At 48.1% G+C, this 24,481-nt stretch overlaps 1 protein-coding gene across 11 annotated transcripts in view; it reads left to right on the plus strand.

Moving 5' to 3' along the window:
- The window catches only part of ncam1a (neural cell adhesion molecule 1a), a 156,137-nt gene extending 135,355 nt beyond the window's left edge, over positions 1 to 20,782 (plus strand). For 4 of the 11 annotated variants that reach the window (XM_076980760.1, XM_076980762.1, XM_076980761.1 and 1 more), the window contains 6 exons: positions 4,765 to 4,889; positions 5,139 to 5,319; positions 13,610 to 13,817; positions 13,944 to 14,060; positions 14,744 to 15,160; positions 18,043 to 20,782. In XM_076980760.1, coding sequence (XP_076836875.1) covers positions 4,765 to 4,889; positions 5,139 to 5,319; positions 13,610 to 13,817; positions 13,944 to 14,060; positions 14,744 to 15,160; positions 18,043 to 18,166 — 1,172 coding nt within the window. In that variant the 3' untranslated portion in view covers positions 18,167 to 20,782. Of the gene's footprint in view, positions 1 to 4,764; positions 4,890 to 5,138; positions 5,320 to 7,909; positions 9,698 to 13,609; positions 13,818 to 13,943; positions 14,061 to 14,743; positions 15,161 to 18,042 lie in introns of those variants that run through there. The other 7 variants (XM_076980765.1, XM_076980770.1, XM_076980766.1 and 4 more) reach the window with 3 other exon arrangements.
- Positions 20,783 to 24,481: the final 3,699 nt, after the last annotated feature.

A 24,481-nucleotide genomic window follows, 5' to 3' on the forward strand; every position in this document is an offset into this window, starting at 1 on the left:
GATGGAGAGAGAGAGGGAGGAGGGGAGATGGAGAGAGAGAGAGGGAGGAGGGGAGATGGAGAGAGAGAGAGGGAGGAGGGGAGATGGAGAGAGAGAGAGGGAGGAGGGGAGATGGAGAGAGAGAGGGAGGAGGGGAGCTCCTGACCTTGGAGCTGCTGCTACACAGGTGCCATGACACAGGAAGTCACAGAGACGTTCAGAAAATGTGAATTCCTAATGCACTTCACATAAACCTCCAATGTTATATAAATCAAGCGTACTATAATTCTGAATCAGAGATGATACAAAATGAAACAACCATATATGATATGAGAGGCGTATGAATCATAAGAATATTTTAATTCCCTCAGATGTAAATAACGCCAACTGTAGGAGCTTGTACTGAAGTGCTGGACAAATGAAAATGAAACAAAGGAAATCAGTGTTACTGTTTGCATGTGTGTTGCTAATAATTAATTGAGAGTCTACAAAAATGTAGCAAGCCAGACTTACAATAATTGAACACATTAAAGCAGCTTTGAACAAATGTTTATATAGTGCATGTGCAATGTGTTAATACATAAATAACATACTGTTTGACAGCATTATTGGATGACAGCGTCCTGGCTCACACATGGGACTCTGCTTGAGGAAATGATGAGCCTGAGATTCGTGGTCTTTCTAAAGACTTGAAACATTCTGAGTAATTCGAACAGCATGTGCACTGTCTAAAGGACTGAACCGTTAGCCTGGGAGGCTCGCAGTTCTGAAACCGACATACTTGGGATTTTTAAAAAGTTTGCTGTGCTGATTTCCATTACAACTTTCCATGGGGAGCTTTTAAAGCCATTCAGTGCAGATGAGCCACTGAGAAGAGCATCTGGGGTGAAAGATTACGTCGTGTACTGCAGTTAGATTTTGGTTCACGAGTACTTATCCTTAAAAAAATTCTGCTTCCGAACATGAAACTCAGAAAGTAAATATTACCCATGATGAACTTGTATATCATGAGAGTTACATATTGTTTGTTTATTTGTTTATTTATTTATCTTTGGATCGCTTAAGCCCTCCGGGCCCTTAATGAGCACTGTGTCGTTCTGTGAGGTCGTTATGGTGCAGCTTTCCCTATGTGTCCCCATACTGGGAGTCGAGCGTGCAGTGTGGGGTTAAATGGGGCGTGGCCTCCTGTGGGCTGGGTTTGAAAGGGGGCGTGGCAGTGCTGGCCTCCCGGCTTTGTCTCCATGCTAACGCTTCATGCGATCGTGGCGTCATGTCCTGCTCCCATGTTCAGATATGCACATGGCCTTAGATCATGTGTGTTTTTGTTTGTTTGTATACATGTTTGTTTGTTTTATGTTGTCTACTGTTCTCCATTGGTCCTGCTTTGGCTCCTCCTCTTAGTGTGTCATTAAATAACACGCAGTGAGCACAAGCAGAATTAACAACGTCATGACAGAGTTTGATTCAATTGTGACTTAATGAGAAAATACTGTTTGCAATGAAGCTGATTCATAAGGCAGTTTGGACTGTGAGCTCTCAAACCAGTTAATAGAATGAATAGCGCTACCTATTATTGTGATAACTGTTCACCAAACTCTGAATTTTGAATTAAAAGTTGTGAAACTGCCTTATGGATCATAATATGTCCATGGTTTGTATACATACGCTAATGTTTTAGACAATTACTTATGTTTTGAATTTGTGTTCTCTTTTGTTTGTCATTCTGTTTGTGTTTTTTTTATGTTAACACTGTTGTTGTGTTTTCTGTTCCATGTTTGTGTAATTTTATTTCCAATGTTTTGTATTTTCCATGTGACCCCATCCCCTCCCACTTTTCCTTTCAACCAATCTTGCACGTGCGTATCATGTGACTTTGTCATGTGGCTCTTGCATGGTGCTGATGATGTCGTCCTCGCTGGTGAACAGAAGGTAATTTTTTGTTTCTTTGTCATGTTTGGTCCATTTCGCAATAAGCCAGAAAGCAGAGATGTTAGTAATGAGTTAGACTCTCACTGCCATCTACATTTAGGCACCATTTCATTCATGAGCCATCGATTCTCAGAGAGGTTTACGCTGCTCACTTGATTCTGACATTAAAACAATCGCTCTGCTTAAAGTGATCCAGCAGGCCTCTGCTATAATCCACTTTCATAAAGAACCAGTGTCCTGACCTACTGCTCCATTAGATATTGAGTATGGAATGTAGCCGGCATTGCTCTTTAAATCCTACATTCAGTTCTGTTCTGTTCATATCTTATTGCAGGCATTCACGATTGGGGCAGAGTAAAAAAAAAAAGGGGCTTACCTTAAAATTCAATAACTCAGAATTTCATTTTCCAGCACTGTAGCGCACAGCACCTTAACAACATCTTTTTGATCCTTTTAATATCACATCATAACAAGCTTTTCATGATGCCAACATAACGATCGACACCTCATGATTCAGAGAAGAGATGACCACGCTCCATCTGTAATATTCTGTAACGACACACCCTCTGCAGATTGGCAGTCTCACCACGCGCCTGCCGTTGCTGCATGTGTGCACGTTTACACACACTTCTGTTCAGGCCTGCGTCTCGTCTTTCTTTCTGCTCTCTAGTGGTCTCCCCTCGTGCATGGCCTGTCTGTGTCCCGTGTCCCGTGCCCGTGTCCCGTCCCCCGCCCTGTCCGTCCATCCGTCTCTGTCCGGGACTCCTCTGTGCTGGTGCATAAAGGCTTCGCTGCCCTGCACTCGCACCCGCACACACTGCCTCTTGCGCTCCCCCCCACCCCCCGTGCGGTACCCAGAGTCACGGAGAACCAATCACAACGAACCCCCCCCCCCCGACACGCCGGCAAAACGTAGTGAAGACATGGACGGTGGTTGTGCTCATGTATAGTGGTGATCATGGTTGAGTGCGGTGTGAGTTGATGACCGTGTTCCTGCTGCAGCATGGTAGTGCATGTGTCTGTCCTCTCTCTAACCCTCAACGCGTTTTTTTCCCCTTAGTGGCGTCTGGAAAACCTTCACCTAACTGGGAATGATGTTCATGACTGGATCTCTGTCCATTTAACTGTACCATCGCTCCAAAATACTGTACTTACTGTACACCTAACTCGGGTTTATTTGAATTTCAGCGTCAAACCATCCACTATGTCACTCTTAGGTCAATGTCAAGACAGTGTAACTAAAGCAGCACCTAAGATCTAGTTTCATGCATGCTTCAACTAACTGACTGATGGACTGAAATGATTCTAAGTGTCTTGGACTAAAGGCATAAAATATAGTGATATGTTTTATGAAGATTAATAATCACCCCCATTCTCCTACATGATGTTTTTTCTCATCAGGGTCATGAATATTAGATTCACTCATTCCATCTCAGTAGAACATGCATCCAGATCTCCAGTTATATCTTGGGCCAATGTCTCTCACATCACTCATTGTCTTTGCTGTGTACCTAAACTAGCCGTGGCTGTTCTGTGGGTATAGCGTCATATTGTGTCCTAATGGGCTTGCAGATGTGACTACACCCTATTTGCATTGATTAATGAAAGAAGCCTTTAGTCTCCTCCCAGGTCCCTCGTGACACAGGTGTACAGCGAACATCCCAAACACAGCCCACACTCATGCCCCGCCCCCTGTGGTTTCGGAGATGTAATGTAATGGAGGAGCACCTCCAATCAAAGAGCAGGGGATAGTTATGAGCGCTGTCATTGGGCAGTGGGCTGGGCAAGATAACAAGCTCCTCCTGGGAGTGTATTTCAGTGAGGCTTTCGCTCACAGACGCTCGGGTGCCCCGCCCACTTCTCATTAAAGCCCGCCCCCGTCCCCCTTCAGGAACTGAGAGCTCTCACAGATGCTCGCTGTTCAGAGATAGGGTCAGGCAAAGGCATCGTTAGACCCGCCCCAACCAGACGCCACGGAGCCACATATCAACAATCGTAGTGGTGTAAAACAGTCTGAGTTCTCCACACAGTCATGCTAGCTATGGTAAATTAAGTGTTAGTGTTAAACTTGGCTCCAGTCTGGTGTCCAGTATCCAGTGTGGACCTCTGCTACTGACCTTAAGGGGATTTATCTCCCATATGAAAAGCTCATTACAAGATGTAGGACTCAAAAATCAGTAACAAATAGCCAAGCTAGGAAACACTGTAGAACTTCAGCATATATTTAACTAAATGTACAAAAACGTCAGCTTGTATAAAACTGTTTCTGATTTTAAAATCGTTTCAAAGTAATAATTGGAAAGTTGATTTCTTTCAGAAAAGAATTGCAGTCTTTGTATAGAGTGTAGTGGCTAACGAGCAAACATAGAAGGCGCTATAAAATTTACCCAACGGTTAATGATGTGGAGATGTAGGAGCCACAATAGCAAAGTGAAAGACGAGTGCGTTTACCAGCCATTCTGCTCAGATTTTACGATGCTTAAACCAGCTAAACCGCTCCAGCAGTTCCAAAACCTTTTGAATAAATGTCTTGTTTGAACAAAATCAATAACATCCTCTGCCATTTAGCCTAGCTCAAAACACTGTGTGCCAACTGACACGCAACCATTGTATTATTAACGCTAAAATTAATGTAACGTTAAAACATAAATTGCACATTAGCATCTGTTTCCCATCGGGGCTTTTTTAATCAGAAGCTTCCTGGCAGGCTGTCTCGTTTGAGTAGCCCGGAACGAGCTGAGCTAAGCGCCTGGCCTCCTGTTTTGGCCGTAGCCGTGTCGAGGGCCTGGGTTAGGACGCTCCGGCTGTACGCGGGCCTTGGTGCCGTTCTGTTCTCACTGCGTGCGTTCTCCTCAGGGGAGCCCAACCCTCCAAAACTAGAGGCCAAACTGCAGTCCACAGGCAACGAGCTGAAGGTCAACTGGATCAAGCAGGACGACGGGGGCTCGCCCATCAAACACTACCTAGTGCGCTTCAGGCCGGTGAGTGTGATGTGAGACGTGAGCTAGCATGCTCCCCCCCCCGCATTAAAGATTTACTCCGCTGCCTGGCGTGTCTTACACACTCGCATGTTTCTTTTATGAGAACGCGTGGGCGGCTTTTTGTGCTGCGCATCTAACTGCAGGTTATTACATAGAGAAAACGCGGTTTTGACCGCGCGCGCAATCGCACGCGAGTGTGTGTGCGCGCTGACCTCGCGCGTGATTGCGTGCACGTCTGTGTTCTCACAGAAACACCATTCGGATTGGAAGCCCGAGATCCGGCTCCCTAACGTCAGCGAGTTCGTGGTGCTGCGAGGTTTGGACTGGAACACGGAGTACGAGGTGTACGTAGAGGCCGAGAACCAGCAGGGCCGGTCTCAGCCTGGCATCCTCTCCTTCAGGACCTCTCCAGAACCCACCGCCATCCCAGGTACCAACACCCCCCACCCCCCTGCCTCACCCCTCCCCACACCCCATGTCGCAGTCACTGCCAAACAGCACAGCCAGCAGCCCATAACCCATAGGCTCTGGCAGGGGGTCTTTTCTCGGTTCCCCTCGCAACAACCTTCAAGGCCACGAGCCCCAAGGGTCGTTTGACCCCAGCTAAGGCTAACGAGACGGAGCTGGGGGGGTGGAGCGTGGGTGGAGCGTGGGTGGAGCGTGGCTGAGCGGAGGGAGTGAGGGCTGCTTGGAGAGCAGCTGGGGGTTCAAGCTTGGAGACCAAAGCTTCAGCTTAGCACCACCCAGCTGCGCTCCGGAGCCCTGCCTCCAACCGGACCCCTCTGGCATGCCTCCATGCACATCCTCCTCCAGCTATATTAAACCACTCAAAGCCACCGCAGATCGTATCAGTGGAGATGAAATTTTCTATTTGGCACTTGAGAGGTGACGGCACACTGAGTCTCACTCTCCACCCCCTGTTGTGAATATGGCTGCTCTGTGCTGTTTGCAGGCCTGTGGTTTTGGGGTAGTTTGCATTCTTACTTGAGATGCCTCCCCACAGATCAAGAAAAGGGCCCCCCTTCTCTATCTCTCTCCACTCGGTGTCAGGTTTCTATTCCTCCCTCTCTCTGTCTCTCTTTTACTGTCTTCTCTCTTACTCAATCTCTCCTCTCTTTGTCCTTTCTGTCCTTCTTTACAATCTCTCTTTCTCTCTCTCTCTCTCTCTCTCTCTCTCTCTCTCTCTCTCTCTCTCTCTCTCTCTCTCTCTCTCTCTCTCTCTCGGGGCTAAGGTTCTGCCCAGTTCAGGCCCCGCTGCTGTGTGGGGTCTACACTGGGCTAATTGGACAGTGGCCCTGGCGTCAGTGGGGACGCATCCTCTGGTCTTGCATGGTGATGCTTCTACAGGATTACTGTGTTAATGCTTCCTGAGGACCTAACGGGCATCTGCGGGCGCATGGCGCGGGGACCCGCTTTCTCTCATCCGCTTGGTGGGACGCACCCATAAATAGCAGCGGGAGCTTTGGATCTCAGAGTGCTTGGCTTAGAAGGGTCAGACGGAGCGAGTGCAGAGACCTCACCTCCCACCTCCACCCACCGCCCCTCGTGCGCTGAACATTCTCCGCACTTGCACATTGCGGAGTCATTAGCTCCGATGTGGAACATGTGGGTGTTCAAAAGGCGTGGAGGACGTTTATTTTTAACCCAACATCTGCAGCACCTCAGCCTTCACAGCTGGGCTTAGTCAAGAAGGTCTGAGGGAGCGCCACACACACACACACACACACACACACACACACACCAGGCCTCTTGTTCTCGGTCGCTATCAGGGCTGCGGTGAGTAAGAGAGGTCAAACACAGGGGGATCTGGAGGAGGTCTGCGTAATTCTTAACCTTTTATCTGACTCCTCGATGACTGAGTCTCTTGGGTCAGCCTGACACTTCACAGAAGGTCATGTTAGACTCTGAGGGATTTGGCGGAGATGAAGGTTGTGAGCCACTACGTTCCGCACATCTTATCGGGAGTGGAATGTGCGGGCGTGTACCGCCCTGGCTGCGCAGTTTCCTCGCGTCCTAATCTCGGTCCAATCCAAATCTCCCCAGCTACTGTTCAGCAGTAGTGAGGCTGTTCTAAAACAATGGACACTAACTCTGAGCAGTTTTAGTAACCTTCCAATGCTCATGCCGGTCATACCATTTACACCATTTACACTATGTTGCATCATAACCTGTTGGTTTCATTCTTTTTTTTTCCTGCAACATTCCCTGGTGTGAACAGACCCATACAATGATAGATGTTTTCATAGATGTGTTTACACTTTATTAAAACATCAGTTTAAAAAAAATTATTATTATTATTATTATTATTATTATTATTATTATTATTATTTGGACAGTTTTTACAGCAATTGGTCCCAGAACGAATATCGGGTTCAATACCAGGGACATTGTCTGCAGTTTCCTGACCTTGTGTACATGTGTGTCCGTCTGCGTCTCCCTGTCTCCTCCTCCTATGGTCCATGTAGAGTTCCTTGCCTCCTGGCTTGCTTTGCTGTTCCTGTCATTTGAAGTGTTATTAACACGCTATGCCTTTTCTTACTTTGGTTTTACTAACTTGCTTGAATTTTCTTTTGATATTCCTTTCTAATCTCTAATTAACCTTCAGACTTAAGTTTCTGTATTTGACCTATTCTCTCTCTCTCTCTCTGTCCCTCTTTCTCTTTCTCACTCTGTTCTGTTTCTCTCCCATTTTCCAAATGTCTCCCCCTCTTCCACCCCTCCCTTTTCCCCTGTATCCATATGTGAAATCCGACCACTGCTGGATCATCACATTTTTCTACACACAAATACTTAATTTGGGTTTCTTCAATTTTTTTTCCATTAAAAACTGTTTTTGGATATGTGGATTTTTGTTTGTTTATTTTTCTGTTTTTTTTTTCATTATTATTTGCCTTTGTTCTTTTCCAATTGTTCATGTTTGTTTGTTTGTTTGTTTGTGGTGGTGGTGGTGGTGGTGCGCCCTGTCGCTGTGGTCTCCCTCTGCCGCCGCCCTGGTGGTCATGGCTGTGTGGCTACATCAGCTACCCTGGGCTGCACCTGTGTCACGTACGCTCTGCTCACTCTCATGCTGCCCATGCTGACTGTGTTCTTGCTCTCATAAACCCGGAGTTTGCCCCAGGAGAGGAGCACTTGCCCCCAGCCCAGTCTGACCCAGTCTCCAACCTGCCCCCCCCCCCCACACACACACACACACACACAATATTTTCAGCACCATTCGATCCTCCTGCTGGCTTAAAAAAAAAAAAAAAAAAAAAAAAAACAAGCCATCCAATCACTTTCATGTAAATGGGGTTAAGCAGAGTGCGTACTACTTGTATCATTCTGAATGTTTTTTTGTCTTTTACATGAATTTTTCTGTTGAAATTAGGCAGCATCTGTATGTTTGAGAAGATATTTTTCAAACCATGGACTTCTCAAAGCACTGTAGAAAGTCTTGTTCCTATCTAGACTATGTTTGGCCACTGTCTTTTCTTGGCATTGTTCTCAGCGTACTGTGAGAGCACACTGGCCAAGGGTCTGTCCTGGAGTCACACGTGCCCCTGAGACACGAGTGTCCTGGAGTCACACGTGCCCCTGAGACACGAGTGTCCTGGAGTCACTCGTGTCCCGGAGTCACTCGTGTTCTGGAGTCACTCGTGTCCCGGAGTCACTCGTGCCCCTGAGACACGAGTGTCCTGGAGTCACTCGTGTCCCGGAGTCACTCGTGTCCATGTTTGTTCTCATTCTTCTTCCACTTCTCGGCCCCCGTTGGCCCCTCTGGCTCCTGCCCTGTGCGTGGATACTGAAATGGGTTTTCTGACAAAATGTACATAATTTTAGATAATTCTGAAAAAAAAAATGTATGCTGTTTTGCTTTTTTACTTTATAATTTGTTTTTCCTTTTGTTCACACAACAAAATCAACTTGATTTTTGATGACTTTGTTGTGTTTTTAATTTCTCGTCTAAAGAAAGATAGCATTTAAAACTAATACTATCAATGTCAAAAAAGTGTGATTTAATTCTGCTTTGTTTTTGTAACTACATACCAGTGTGTTCTCATGCAATAACCATTTTAAGGGTAAATGACAAAAAGGAGATAAAAGTATTTTTTAGTGAATGAGTCATATGAGCTATCAGATGAGTGGCAGGAAGCACTATGGGATTTGGAGTCCTAGCCATAATGCTAGAAATAATCATAGACTTGCATGGGATCATGTGATCACACTTCCACATGGCCCGTAGTGTGCGTATCCCTACACTGATACGGTGCTGAAAGTCAAACTCAACCGCAGAGCCTTCAGATGTGAAAGGCAAGTGCGTTCTGCCATTCTATATCAACATCAATCATCTAAAGTCATATATATAATTTTATGTTTTATTTTTACTTTTTTTGCTTAATGATGAAGACTTGATTTGACACCCTGTCCAGAAGCCAAACACGAAACCTACAGACGTCTGTGTAAACCTGATATCTCCAGTTCTGTAACATTTGTAATAAATGAACACGTTTGTGACACTCGCTGAATTATTCCCTGCTGGCCGGCTGACTGTCCTGAAAAGAGGCTGGTGTATGTGCCAGGATGTGTCGTCTGGTAAAATGTCTTTTATTTCCAGGTCATGTGCAAGCATTTCCAGGGCAGGTGTCTATTAAGTCATGTAATTAAGTCTTTGCAGTATTATAACCCCTAACTTTGGTATGATGTTTGGAGCTGGTGAGGGGTGTTTTAAAATGGTCTCAGAGTCGTGTTTGGTTCCTGTTTTGCAAATTGATTCACATAATAATAAAATGGTGTGCCCTGGAGGTCTGGTGGACATGCCAGTCACCTGATTGGGTGTTTCATTCTTCTGTAGGCGCCACACTGTCCTTGTTTAGAATGCATTAGAGACACAAGGCCCTGCTCCGCCCTGCCAGTGTGCTCAGCTGTAGCCCCATGTTTTCTATTTTTGTTTGCTTGCTGAATGGTTTTTTTTTTCTGTATCAAAGCACTGGAGAGGATTAAGGATTTTTCTCAACATGGCAAACGCCTGCTTTCATTGGAGGCTCCCAGTCGGGGGGTCTTTGTTTGGGTTTGTTCCACACACTGTCCACCACTGCCGGCAATGCCACGGCCCAGCCGCCAGGACTCCCTCCTGCACGGATCGGTGGACCGCCACAAGAACTGCGGCCCGGCATCGCAGCTCGCCGCCGTCTCGAAACGCTCAGACGACACGGAGTTGTCCGTTGAACTAAAGGGAGTTGTCATTGAATCCCTTGTGGGCGTGGTAGGACTAAACGGTTCATAAATGTCCTCATTGGGCTCCGTAGGTACAGCTGGCACGTATGTTAACAAAGAGTGAGTTACACGTGCTGCAACTGACCAATACATGGTATCTTCCTGTATCACACTGACTCAGCAGTGTGTTTTCATGCATCTTATTGACAAACATTTTCTGACCACTACACTTAACGAAGCAAATTACCTATGCATAGTTACATACATGAATTAACTAATATAAACACAAATACGTCATTCAAATGTTAGTTACATTGTCAATCGAGCTTACATGCTTATCAGCAGAACTTCCTTCCTTACTGTAACGTGCCTCACATGGATACACTAGTAAAAATGTACACGCACAAGCCGTGTGTGCTCAGCGGGCCGGAACATCTCGCTGCATGGCTCTCTCAGCGTCTGACACTGTGTGTGTCACTTCTGCACTGTGTGTGGGGATCTGGGGAGACAACGGAGATGACTGTGGGAAACATTGGGCACTGTGTTGACTCAGCAGTGTGTGTGTGTTTGTGTGTGCGTGCAAAAGAGTGTGTGTGTGTGTGTGTGTGTGTGTGTGTGTGTGTGTGTGTGTGTGTGTGTGGTGGGACAGTGTACTGAGGTTGATCCTCACTGAGACAGTGAACCGAGTTTGTCAGCCGTCCCTCGGTCTCACCCTCCAGACGCTAACATTGAACAGAGACAGAGAGACAACAGAGACTGATTGACCTCAACACGAAACTCTCTAAACTGTTAAAGGATGAACTTCGGAGCGCATAGGACTCCTGGCATTCAGAGACACGGCCCTGAAGTACCATAAATAATTTTTGTAAAACATGGCATCAACACCTTGATGACCTTGGCTCACAGTGGGTGAAGTAGCAATATTAGGAAATGTAAGGCTTTTTAAATGCTAAATCCTTGAGAAATGAAAGGCTTTTTAAACGCTAAATCCTTGAGAAACTGCTATATATTACAAATTTGAAAAATGCGAAGATGAATGGGTTTACAAACCGTGATTATGACTTTAAAAATTCACTATGTAGTTTTACATATCCCATGTTGTACCTGCCATGTTTCTTAGTGTGGATCTCACTGAATTTGTATCAGTTTTTAGACTGAAGGGAGGTTAGAAAGGCCTTGAGTAGTTAAAGCAAACCGACTTTAGTGCGCCACGCTTTGAACGGAGCCATGCATGCCTTTCTAATTCATGCACCCTGGAGCCGTGGGTTATGATGTGGTGTGCTGAAAATCACACCACTTCCTGGCTCTAATGCGTTTCTCCCTCTGCCACCCTGTTGAGTGCATCAATAATTCACAGTCTCCCCGATGCATTTAGACATATTTAAGGTCTTTATAAGGTTCTAAATTAAAGGCACATTTCATTAGCGACACTCAGCACCCAGGACGACACGCTGCACTCTGTGACTGAACTATTAGAATATCGCTGTGCCTGTCCAATCTCATTCATGATATTCCAGTTCTGTTTACGCCATTAGCAGCATAGCTGTGCTAGCCTGTTCCCTGACAGAAAATGGCAGCCGACTATGAAACCATGAATACGGCCAGGAGGTGTAGATGAACGCAGAATGTTCCAATAGGATGGAGCAGTGGCCAGTGGACGGAGGTGGGTGGGGGCGTCTAGGTTTTGAGAACGTCCTAGACTGAAAGAGAAGCGTGCGGCCAAACCAGCACCATGGTGCGGGCACAGGCGGCCCGACGTGTCCCAGGCCCTTGATCCTAAAGTGCTGATTCACTGGCACTGGGGCCTGGCTGCCTAAAGTACAGCCATGTGCTGCAGGAAGATAACAGGGCTTCACAGAGGCTGCGCTGAGCCTGAAGCGGTTGCTTATTGAGAAGCCGAGGACAGACGCACCCAGGGAATATAATTGCAGCAGGATGCAGCAGTTAAAGCAATTTGTCTGTTTGCCGTTGCCTTACACCTATTTACCGTGTAAAATGCGACATCGCTGACCCTGTACGGGTCATCTATACAGGCCACGCGGTGTGTCGACTCTTGAAATGTTTCCAGACGCAAACGAGCACTCCCCGTCATTTCGCTCTCTGCAGTAGCCTTCAGGACTCTAGAGCAGGCCTGCCATCTATTGGACAGCGTTTTAACAACGTAGTCATGACTACTGATGAGTCACCTGTAGGTTGATAACTCCTGATTGGTGTGCAGACCCATAGCTACCTCGCTCTCTTCCCAGTCATTGGCTACGCTTCCAGAGTATGAGTGCATGGCCCTCTTTCAAACAGATATTGATTGGGTTTTTGTTTTTTCAAACAGACAGTGATTGGGCATTTGCTATAGGGCTATTAATAAAAAAAAGTTGGTGTTTTTAGACGCTTTGTATGGGCCTGCCCGTCATGCTGGATTACTGCGTGAGACGTTCTGCGCTAAGGGCCACAGGCGAATGAGCTGGGATTGAACTCATCATCTCGTGGGCTGTAGACAAACGCCCTGCTTGCTAGGCTACCTGAGACTGCACGGGTCGCTGCTCTGCTGATGAAATGACATGCACATGTGTGTGTAGCGCCTCTAGTGGTCGGGCACTGTATTACCGTAGGTGGTTTAATTTCTGGTAAGTAGTCTGTGTTTTGCCATGTGGAAACACAGCCCTGTTATGTTACCTTCTGTCCAATTTTGCCTTTACAACATGTAACATGACGCTGTCTCTCGGTCTGGAGTCTGTTGCTTGTCAGTGTCCGTGCATGTGAAAGTGTGTGTGTGTGTGTGTGTGTGTGTGTGTGTGTGCGTGCTGGGGTCCTCTACAGTGAATGGAAGCCCTTGAACACTGAGTGCTTAAGATTAAGATTATCATCTCATGCCAGTGGAGGTTCAATGTATGATCTTTGGAGCACTCCAGACAAGATCAGAATAACCTTCTTTGTAATGTCTGTGGATGCTTGACACAAAGAAAGTTAATGGCGTCCTGGTGACTGAGCATGGCTGCTTCACCTCCATATCGCTACCACAGGACCTCCTGGGGCACGGGGACGTTTCCTTCACACTGTAGTTCTCATGCCCTAAAGCCATCAGCTACATCCGCTATTTCTGAAACGCTGTGTGTAACTAAAATACTGTGTGTGTGTGTGTGTGTGTGTGTGTGTGTGTGTGTGTGTGTGCGCAGTCGAGCGTGCATGTGTGTGTGCGCTTGTGCGTGGCACTTTCCTCCTCACTGCCCTTAAACAGGACAAGTGTGTTTGTTAACGTGACATCGTAACGGTCTCCGCATATCTCGAGGGTGTTGTTTTGGTTTGTTTTTTTTGTTGTTCATGGTCTGCTAATATATCATCTTAATCAAAACTGATTGGACGAGACACGCCGTTATCTCAGCGGAGACGTTCCACACACACACACACACACACACACACACACACACACACACACACACACACACACACACACCGAGCCTGTGAGGGCCAGTGAGGTGCTGACTACAGCCTGTGCGGAAAATCCCCTGACTCGGCCGTCTTCTCTCCCTAAGACACGGCTGGCGGGGGCACGGGCCTGGGCACGGGGGCCATCGTGGGCATCCTCATCGTAGTCTTCCTCCTGCTGCTCTTCAGCGTGGATATCACCTGCTACTTCCTCAACAAGTGCGGCTTCCTCATGTGTATCGCCGTCAACGTCTGCGGCAAGTCCGGCCCGGCCGCCAAGGGCAAGGACATAGAGGAGGGCAAGGCGGCCTTCACGTGAGCACCTCCCCCTCTCTCCTCCACCTCCCCTGCCCCACTCCTCCTCTCTCTCCTCACCCTCCTCACCTCACGTGTCTCACAAGCCCGTCCACCACCGTCCCCGTCTGGTCTTTCCCCCGACAGGAAGGACGACTCGAAGGAGCCCATAGTGGAGGTGAGGACGGAGGAGGAGCACACCCCCAACCACGAGGGAGGAGCCCCCACCGAACCCAACGAGACGACCCCGCTCACTGACCCGGAGTGAGTCCCACACCCGCCTGCACACACCCACACACCGGTCCTGCGTGCCGAGTCAGGGCGGCGCTCTCGGGCCGGACCTCATCACGCGCACACATTAGTCCTTATTATGAAAGAAATAGCTCTATGAGAATAGGGGCGTAATGACAGCACTGCAGGAACGGTGACCACTGGGAGGGACCTGAATAGATGTTAATGCGTTCGCTTCTGAACAGCGGCTGGAGTGGTGTGGTCAGTGAAGGAGAACCCGGGCCAGGCACCGGCTGATTATGCACGGAGCGTAGCAATGGATCTGGGCTCTCTCTCTCACACACACACACACACACACACACACACACGCACGGAGCCAGCCAGCGCAGAAGCCCGGTGGTGGTGGCTTTTGCAGTCAGGCAGCATATACCATCGATACAACTCGATGCACCTTTAATACACTCCGAAGGTTCAGGTTTACGGACGTGAAAACTTAACACACTCGCTCATCTTGGATGTGGTGTAGTGAATATCACACTGATCTCACTGTCTGATGCTGACTAACAAATTTCATTCTTAAATTGCATGTTGCACTCACTGTGAATATTTATGCCTTGGCCTCCTTTTCCCATCTTATTTTCTTCCTGATGCCCCCCTCCCATACCCCCCCCCCCCCACCCACCCCCCCCTCCCCCATCTGCCCCCCGCCCTCATAGGCATGCTGCTGACACCAGTGCCACAATAGTGGACTTACTCCCCTCTTTAGCCACTAACTCCGAGCCGGTCACTGACAGCCCTGCTAGTGAGAGCACCACCCTCTCACCCAGCACAGAGCCCAAAGCTGCCCCTCCGCCCAGTGCCCCCACCGCCGGGGCGGCCCCCACCGACTCTGCCCCGCTGGTGGACCTGAGCGATGCGCCCCGCACTCACAGCGCTAAGCCCTCAGATGGCCCCAAGTCGGGGGAGGGGCCGGCCACGCCCACCCAGAGTGGCACCGCCCCCTGCTCCTCCGCCACGGACTCCCAGGTAGACGGAAGCGCCCTGCGGTCGTCAGACGCTGGTCCGGCGTTTGGGGCGCCGTGCACGCCCTCCTCCGACCCCACCAGCACTCCACCCGCACCCAGCCAGGACGAGTATGGCCACCTCTCCAATCTCTCATCGTGTGTGTGTGTGTGTGTGTGTGCGTGTGTGTGTGTGTGCGCGCGTACCACTCTCCACCCTTTCCGTGTGTCTCCACCCTTTTCACTCTTCCTCCACTCACTCATCCACTCACTCAGTCACCCTCTCACCACTGTCGGTGTGGTCCATAAGGAAAGCGGGCCCTGGGTCTCTACAGGGTCCTGTGTCCTGTGTGTCCTGTAGCTGCAGGCCTCGTCTACTCTCACCTGAGCTTGAAGAACAGCCTTCCTCAGGGAAACTGCTCCGCTTAGCAACAATGCTGAGGACAAACAAATACTGGGGAAAATCACTCATGGCAGCCATTCAAAGCGAAAGGCATTATGAAGGTGTGAAATTGGTTGGCTCTCTGCTCCATTTTGTTTGTTTAGTCTGCGGTCAGGGACGGGCTAATTGATTCTCCCATTATCTCCCAACAACAGCTGACCACACGCAGGAATCTCCCACAGCAGGGCCAGTGCTTTGCAGTAGGGGAGGAAGTGTGTTTGAGGGGAATACCGGGACTCGAAAGAGGCAGAGCTTGGTGCTAATGAGCACTACGGGGGCAGCCGTGTGCACGCCCGGGGCAGCAGGGGGCGCCGGCGTGCCTGGGCATAGAGCTTCACTGGCTCTGTGTTCTGAGCTGAAAGATACCTCCCTCCCTACCTCCTGCAGGAGGCTCCACAGCTCCTCATGTGCTCTGATCACTCGCACATGGTTGTTACCTTGGACTGTCGGTTTGCCCAGAATCCGGTTATGACCTTGGCGGCCGTAAATCAGAGCGGAGTTTGCTCATCGGGGTGTGTGTGTGTGCGTTTGTGTGTGTCTGCGTGCGTCTGCGACAAAGGCGCGCGTGTGTTTGCGTGCACACACACAGAGCAGCTGATTTGCATACCACACACGGTTCTAACTAGTCCGGTGTAAAAACATGTTCTTTTGGTACTTTTTTGGAGCTCAGGGAGGACGTGGGCTGTCAGACTCGGTGCCAGGGAAGGAGAGGGTATTTTTAAACACAGACATTCCTCACCCAGGTTCCCTCCTCTCTGCTCAGATAGACGCCGCCTCACACCCCCCCCCCCCCCCCCCCACCACCTGCTGGCTGTAGCTGTCTAATCCGAGCTGCTCCACAAGGGGGAGCTTCTCCCTCCTCCTCCTGCTGTCTGTCTCCACGTCGTCCACCTCTTCAGTGCCGTCAGGCCGTATTCTCGTCTTAGGAGATGAGAGTTTAGTGCGTTCTGAATGTTAGTGTATAAGTGTGGCTGTAAATAGGCCATGACCAACTTGGCTGTTTTGTCTCTGCTGTCCCTGTGTCGCTTTACAGCAAAAATGTCCCTCTACAATAAGGATGTCCCTCTGTTAGGGTGTCTCTTTATTCTATGAGTGGACCTCTACAGTTATTTAAGGCGTCCCTCTACAGTCGGGGTGTCCCTCTACACTAAGAGTGGACATTCTACGGGAAGTGTGTTATGGTCCTCTTGCTAAACCCCCCCCCCCCCCCCATCGTCTGGAGCCTCGCCAGGACTGTATCTCGAGCGGGACTGTGACGCACCGCTGAGATGGTGTAGATGGTGTAGATGGTAATGAGAGAGGGCTGTGCTCCACCGCCCCCGTGTTCCCTGCAACAATAGCCCTCTGTAGCAGACAGGAGAGCTGGAAGGAGCCACAGCACTGGCACCTCCTCCTGTTGCTCCTGGGTGTGCGTACCAAGCAGCCACCCGTGACCAGGGACCGGCAGCTAACAGCGGCCCCCTCAACAGGTCACGTGACCAGGGACCGGCAGCTAACAGCGGCCCCCTCCACAGGTCACGTGACCAGGGACCGGCAGCTAACAGCGGCCCCCTCAACAGGTCACGTGACCAGGGACCGGCAGCTAACAGCGGCCCCCCTCCACAGGTCACGTGACCAGGGACCGGCAGCTAACAGCGGCCCCCTCCACAGGTCAGGCCGTCTGAAATAGGAGCAGCCCAGCTGAAGAGAGGACACATGCACAGACGTGCCATTAGCAACCCCCCCACACACACATTCCCCCCCCCCCCCCCCCCCCCCAACCCCGGCCCCTGTGAGACACGGCATTCATTTTTTATGATTCATTATTTATTTTTAAATAATTTGGTACACTGATGCAAGACCGGTCAATTCCAATACTGGCAATCAGTGCTGGGAATGAAGTGGTCCAGTGAGAAATCATGTGGGAAAACCTGTCTCTCCAGTCCAGTCAGCGCCCGCTCTCCCGTCAGAGGAGAAAGTCCATCTTAAATTGACACGTGCCATATTTCTAGATGGGTTTCCGGAGATGGGATTGCTTAATATTTTTCCATGTGGTTCCAGCAGTTCCTCTGAGAAGCCCTTTCATGTGTCTATGATTTACTGCCCATTTAATAAATGCCGGGGGGGTTAACATTTGTGGAGTTTTATGGGGAAGAATCTGGCCGGCAGGGCCTTGAATCCACCCCGTGGGACATGTCCTGCTCATGTGATCTTGCTATAGCTCCCTGGCTACCTGTAAGCTCCAGCACCAGTCTCTTGTCTTCTGCATCATCATCTCACTGATGTGCCTCGACACATGCTCTCATAAAAAGGTCCGTGAAGGTCCACTGTCCATCTCTGATGTCACGATAAGGCAACCATTCACATCCTGTTATGTGTGAAATACATTGGTTCCAGTAGAACGAATCTCCCCCACACCAAAGTCCTACGACAGCTCCGTAGACTTATGAAGACAGCAGACCATGCCTCGGTGCCCAACGCCAGGAGGTATGACTGATAAAATGCTCTCTCTCTCCCCTCGCCCCCTCCCTCCCTCTCTCTCTCTCCCCCCTCCTTCCCTCCCTCCCTCCCTCTCTCTCTCTCTCTCCCTCAGCGGTAAGACTGTCCTAGATGAGAAGATTACAGGGGGAGAGACAGAGGTGAAGGAATCTGTGGCTGAAGTGAAGACGGTCCCCAACGAAGCCCCGCAGACAAACGGCAACGAGAGCAAGGCATGAGTCTCCGCCACACCGGGACGTCTCGCCGTGTCTCACTTCAAAAGGGTTTCCGTTCTTCTGTGTCTCCTCTGAGTTTGCCCAACAAAAGATGAGTTTGTAGATGTATAGAACGCCTAAAGAACTCGTGCACATGCCTGGGATTTTTTGTTTTGTTTGTTTGTTTTTGGGTTTTTTTTTTTTGGCATCGTACAGTCTCACTTGCTCCGTGTCTCTCAGATACAGAGGGAAGGAGCCTGCCTTTATGTTTAGCGCCCTCTAGCTGACATTCTCTGTAAGCTCACTGCGATCTCTGTCACAACTTGGGACAGAACCTTAATATTGGTGGGAATACTTAGCAATGGGAAACTCTAGCTTTACTCCTCAATAATGCCTTTATGTTGTGCACACACACACACACACACCACCCACCCACACACAACCATACACGTGTGTACACCATGTCTTGACCTATGCTCCTTCATGTTGTGTAATGCTTTATTACATGCAGTATTGCTGTATTCATTATTTTTCCTCTATGTATGAATTTTGGGAGAACTTTTTTTTAACATGTGTTTAAATAATGTATAAAAGTAACTGCCTTTTATTTTGTCAGTTTGTTCACTGTTTCTTTTTGAGGGCTAGAAGTAGATCGTTCGCATGCTTGCTTCACATGTGTTTCTCATAATTCTCTTCATTATTGTGTTTGTTATGGCCATGGGTTTTGCTTTGTTTACTTTGATTTTTCCCTCATGAACACACAGCTCTTGCCTTCCTGCTCTGCACAACAACACGAATGATGTCACAGCTGCGCAAGGTGTGCCACCATTCAGGCCCGAGCTGGCGGCTTCTGATTGGATAATTGACAAACAGTGCCTCCAATGGGCAACTGCAGCAACCAATTCTCATTTAAATATTAGCAAAGAAGGAAAAAAAAAGACGTTTCAGGTTTTAAATAATTTTTATGCATTAAGAAATGAATGGCCAAATTTATATATTTTTTTATTTAAGCCATAGAACTCCAGTGAGGAAAGGGAAGAGTCCGAAATGTCCACTTGATATTTGATTTGTACTGTGTTTTCCATTCTTTAGGCTGCGAGCTTGTGCACTGTGAATGCGTGAATATCCTAGTGTGAATACAACGTGTACTTTGTCATAGACTTGAAACAAATATCCATAGGTTGTGAAAGGTGTAGCTATTAGTTCAGATAATGTTCCATCTTGGTAAGATAAAATTTAAACATTTACAATGACAAAAACAATAATGACAGTAATGAAACAGACAATATGGGCAGGAAAGGAGAAAAAAAAGAACCTCAAAGATACAAAGGAGAAGGTGCCTTCAACATAAACAGCCTCTCTAAAGCGGGCCTGTAGTCTGAGTGGATTAGCGTCGGACTGAGAGAGCAGCCGTGGCTCGAGGTTAGAGACCCGTCCTTGCCTTTGGAGGTCTAGTGAGAAGACACGTGGAATGGTTCAGGTCTGTAAACTGTGAAAATAGCTTCTTTTCAAAGTGTGCCACTTGGTCACATGATTGCGGGGTCTGCGAGTGCTGACGGGTGTGCTCACTTGAATCCACAAACGCGAGACTTTTTGCCACTTGTCTCTTTGCACTGATGCTAAATTGGACCATACGTTCACCTTTCGACTTCACCGTTTCACTCCCCCATCCCATCGTGAGAGCTGCCCTCTCTGGTTTACTTCACCTCGACTGGCCGAGCTACCCAACGCCACCCTGCATCACTCGCAGTGCTGTGGGCCGATCTAAAACATGACCCTATCAATAACGACTATTGTTAAGTCTGAAAAGAGCATGCAATGTATTTTAAACTAGATGTTATTGGTGTCACGTTTTGCCAGTAAATTGTTAAATGAACAACAGTGACAAAGGCTTTCTTTGTTGTATATGGATCTCTGAATGTTCTGTCAAATGTGGTCAGTTCATATTGTCACTTTGGTTTGGTCTGGTTTTGCTTTTCTTCCTTTACACAAAAGGCATTAGGGTTGTTTTGTCAGGAATGTGGGTTATGATGACACCAGACGGGCTTGTCCCAGCACTCTGCCCAAAGGTACACGAAACATTCCTCGCGATGTCACAAAAATCCCATCACGGGTTTTTCCTCATCGAATACGTTGAAGGACAAAAGTACTGGAGACTGCTATGGCTTTTGACACGTGCATTCAACTGCCGTCTAATGTGGGACCAAATTTCTAAGGGAGTTTACATGCGGGTGAGCTTAGCACCGCCTCCCCGCCATTCCAGCATTTTGGAGATAACAAAAAAAAGAAAAATTCAACATCAAAAACACAGAAAGATTCTTTCTGACAGCTCATCGTCTGAGCCAAACAAACAAGTGTGTAGCTAACGCTCTCGTTTGGACGAGAGATGACTCACCCTCCCACTCGCTCCCTCCATCCATCCATCACAGCTCCCCCCTCCAAATTCCTTCCTCTCCACATCCATCCAACCATCCACCATCAGCTACAGGGGCTTTCTCACTCTTGTATACAAGTTTTTACAAAGTCAACCAATGAATGGTTCCACCTCTCTCCTCAATGTCACTGGTGTATATACTAACTGAAAAAAACATTTTGACATTCTGTCCAAAATTCTTGTGTTCAATAAAATGGGAAACAATGCGTGGTTGTCATTCTGCGTTATTTTAAATATTAAAAAATACTGATTTTGCCAGACGTATCTGGATTCATGCAGCAAGTCTCATCTGCAGGGCATGGAGGCTACGATTCAGCCAATCAGCAGTTAGCAGGAACTAACGAGGCCCAACAAAGACAAGCGGCACGTTCTTCATTCATCACTTCAAAAACAAACGAATAATAATGTCAATAACAGTGTACGTCACCTCGCGAAGAAGTTCTACTGATCAAAAATGAACTGCCGTCACTCAAGTGGTGTTTGAAAACACCACAGAATAATGAGGTCGTTTTTAGAGGTGAGAGCTTTGTTATTAGTAACCAATAGTGGCTGAGGAGGACTACACACTCCATGTGTGAGGAAGTCTGGGTGAAAGCACGCTTGCACTTCTGCCATAAAGCCACTAGGTGGTATCCAGGATTAGCTGCGTAAGAGATTGGATGCAAACATTTGCAATACTGGGGACCTGGAATTTGTCATGTGTTATAAAAGTCATCTTAAAATGTTATAATTAGGTTCAGCATGACAATTTAATAATGATTCTGTATGCCTTACAAATATAATACTTGACTCACATATGAGTTTAAGTGACATCCCATTCCTAATCCATAGGGTTCAATATGACGTTGGTTCACCCTTTGCAGCTAGAACAGCATCATCTCTTCTGGGAAGGCTGTCCACAAGGTTTAGGAGTGTGTTTATTTTTGACCAATCTTGTGAGGTCACATACTGATGTTGGACGAGAAGGCGTGGGTCTCAGTCTCCGCTCTTAATTCATCCCAAAGGTGTTCTACCAGGTTGAGATCAGGACTGTGCAGGCCAGTCAAGTTCATCCACACCAGACTCTGTACACTTTGTACACTTGCTTTGTGCACTGGTGCACAGTCATGTTGGAAGAGGAAGGGGTCAGCTTCAAACTTCCCACAAAGTTGGGAGCATCGAATTGTCCAAAATGTCTTGGTATGCTGAAGCATTCAGAAGAGTTCCTTTCCCTGGAACTAAGGGGCCAAGCCCAGCTCCTGAAAAACAACCCCACACCATACCCCCCCCCCCTCCACCAAACTTTACACTTGGCACAATGCAGTCAGACACGTACTGTTCTCCTGGCAACCACTAAACCCAGACTTGTCCATCAGATTGCCAGATGGAGAAGTGGGATTCGTCACTCCAGACAATGCGCCTCCACTGCTCTAGAGTCCAGTGGTGGCGTGCTTTACCCCACTGCATCTAACACTTTGCATTGCACTTGGTGATGTATGGCTTGGATGCAGCTACTCGACCATGAAACCTATTCCATGAAGTTCTCTGTGCACTGTTCTTGAGCTAATCTGAAGGTCACATGAAGTTTGGATGTCTGTAGTGATTGACTCTGCAGAAACTTGGCGACCACTTTGCACTTTGCACATGTGCTTCAGCATCCACTGAGATTACGTGTCCTCCCATTCATGACTGAGTTGCTGTCATTCCCAAACACTTCCATTTTATAATACAGCTGACAGTTGACTGTGGAATATTTAGGAGCGAGGAATTTCCACTACTGGATTTGATACACAAGTGGCATCCTATCACAGTTCCACGCTGGAATTCACTGAGCTCCTGAGAGCGACCCAGACGTGCTTAATTTTATACACCTGTGGCTATAGAAGTGATTGGAACACCTGATTCCGATAATTTGGATGGGTGAGCGAATACTTTTGGTAATATAGTGTGTATATACTGTGTGTGTGTGTGTGTGTGTATGTATATATATGTATATATATATATATATATATATATATATATATATATATATATATATATATATATATATATATATATATATACACTATCAGGGCCGGAGTGGGCCACTTTTTCAGTCCAGGAGTTTCATGCCCAAATCCGGCCCAAAATAATTTTTCCCTCCCAATCGGCCCAAACTAGAGACTGACATAAGCCGGCCCATCGGGAATCCTCCCGAATCTCCCGATTAGCCACTCTGGCTCTGCACACTATATACACTATATCAGGTATCATGGCGGTCCGGATCCGGACCCGAACGCCGTACGGTCCGGACCCAATCACATTCCTGATTAACTGGATACGGACCCAAATGCCAAAAAAATTTTAACGGGAGACTATACTTTAAACCGGAGAATTTATTTAGACGAGTGTTACTTAGACGAGTGTTATTTAGACGAGTGTTACGTTCACCACCCATTGGAGTGTTACGTTGCCCCCCCGCTCAACAACTTTCGTTCGCCACCGCGGACCCGGACCTAAGGTCTGAGCTATCTGCCAAAAATGGACCGCGGAAAGATTTAATTGATTACCCCTGCACTATATATATATTGGCAGTGTATATCAAATGGAGGGGAATAGTCTAAAAAAACAACAATTGCAAGTCACAATACTAACCACTAGATGGCAGAAACGTATCATGTTGTCCTTCAAACTCAGCAAATGAGTGATGCACACCGAAATGTCCACGCCAGCTCTGTTTTCGTCATCCATCTAACAGAGTATGAACCCAGAGTGCAAACTGTTCCTTCAGGCCGTTATTTTAGTAATTTACATCAATGCTCGGGGACGCTTGCTTGGACTCACTTTAGTAGACTTCAGAAATGTTGAGTGTTAGCCCTTAAGTTCCTGCTGGACATGGCTTGCAAAACAACTGCCTTGGACGGGGACTGGCTGCTTCTCCGGACGGGTGGACGTTTGACTGCGCGGTGACAGTAATATGAGAGGAACTGGCAGCTCTGTCCCCGTCCCCAGGCCAAATCTGGTGTGTTCTTGTGGCTGCGGTTTGTTGCCCAGTTATGAAACACACAGGGAAAGGACAGAGTGGAGAGACGGGTGCCGTCCCAAAAACACTGTTGTTTGTCTCTCAAGTGTGCTGAGTTTTCACTGAGGAGCTGTGTTGTGCGGTTTTGATTATGTGACGGGGACAGTGGCCTCGGGCCTGGACCCTGCTCTTGGGACGAGTCCCCGACAGGCTCGGAGTGGATTATATAAAGTCAAATGCCGTGTGTGGGTCAGCCGTGTGACTCACCCCCTCACGCAAACACCAGGCACTCCAGCCGTGTTCTGATATTTCCTGTTTAGACACAGCAGCTTTAAACTCTTCAAGATGTTGACGCGAAGACGTTTACAGAGGAGAAGGGAGCAAACGCCGGGCCGCTTTCTCCCTCTCCCTCTCCTCCACATCAACGACAAGCAGGGCCTCTCAGACCCACACCAGCAGCCCACCTGAAGACACGTTACCCAGGCTGAGGTCTCTCACGCAGGGGCTGCACCAGGCCCAGGCTCCCTGCCCCTGCAATGGGCCCGTGCACACACTCAGATTTAGACAAAGACATGTTTTATTATTACATACTAGAAGCCAAGAGCTATTTACTGCATTCGCTCAACAAAACTCAAGTGGGGATTCCAGCCTGTCTCTCCAGGCTGACCTCTGATCTGGAAGCAGTTCCAGTGGTTGCAGAGTTCGTGCGCTGACTCTCTGCCTAGTTCCACACTGTGGGATCCAGCCTGCATTCCAGGCGAGAACACAGTGCATCAGACGCTCCTCCCGGCCCTGATTCATGTGCCTGTTACATCACTCATGCCGTTATTTGGAATGCAGTTTCGGGCTGAGCTTATCCAATGCCTACAGCACAATATTCTCTCTGAGACAGAAAGAGTGGTGGTTAGCCTTCTAATTCAGCGGA

The sequence above is a fragment of the Brachyhypopomus gauderio genome, chromosome 18 (genome assembly GCF_052324685.1).
Source record: "Brachyhypopomus gauderio isolate BG-103 chromosome 18, BGAUD_0.2, whole genome shotgun sequence".
Lineage (NCBI taxonomy): Eukaryota > Metazoa > Chordata > Actinopteri > Gymnotiformes > Hypopomidae > Brachyhypopomus > Brachyhypopomus gauderio.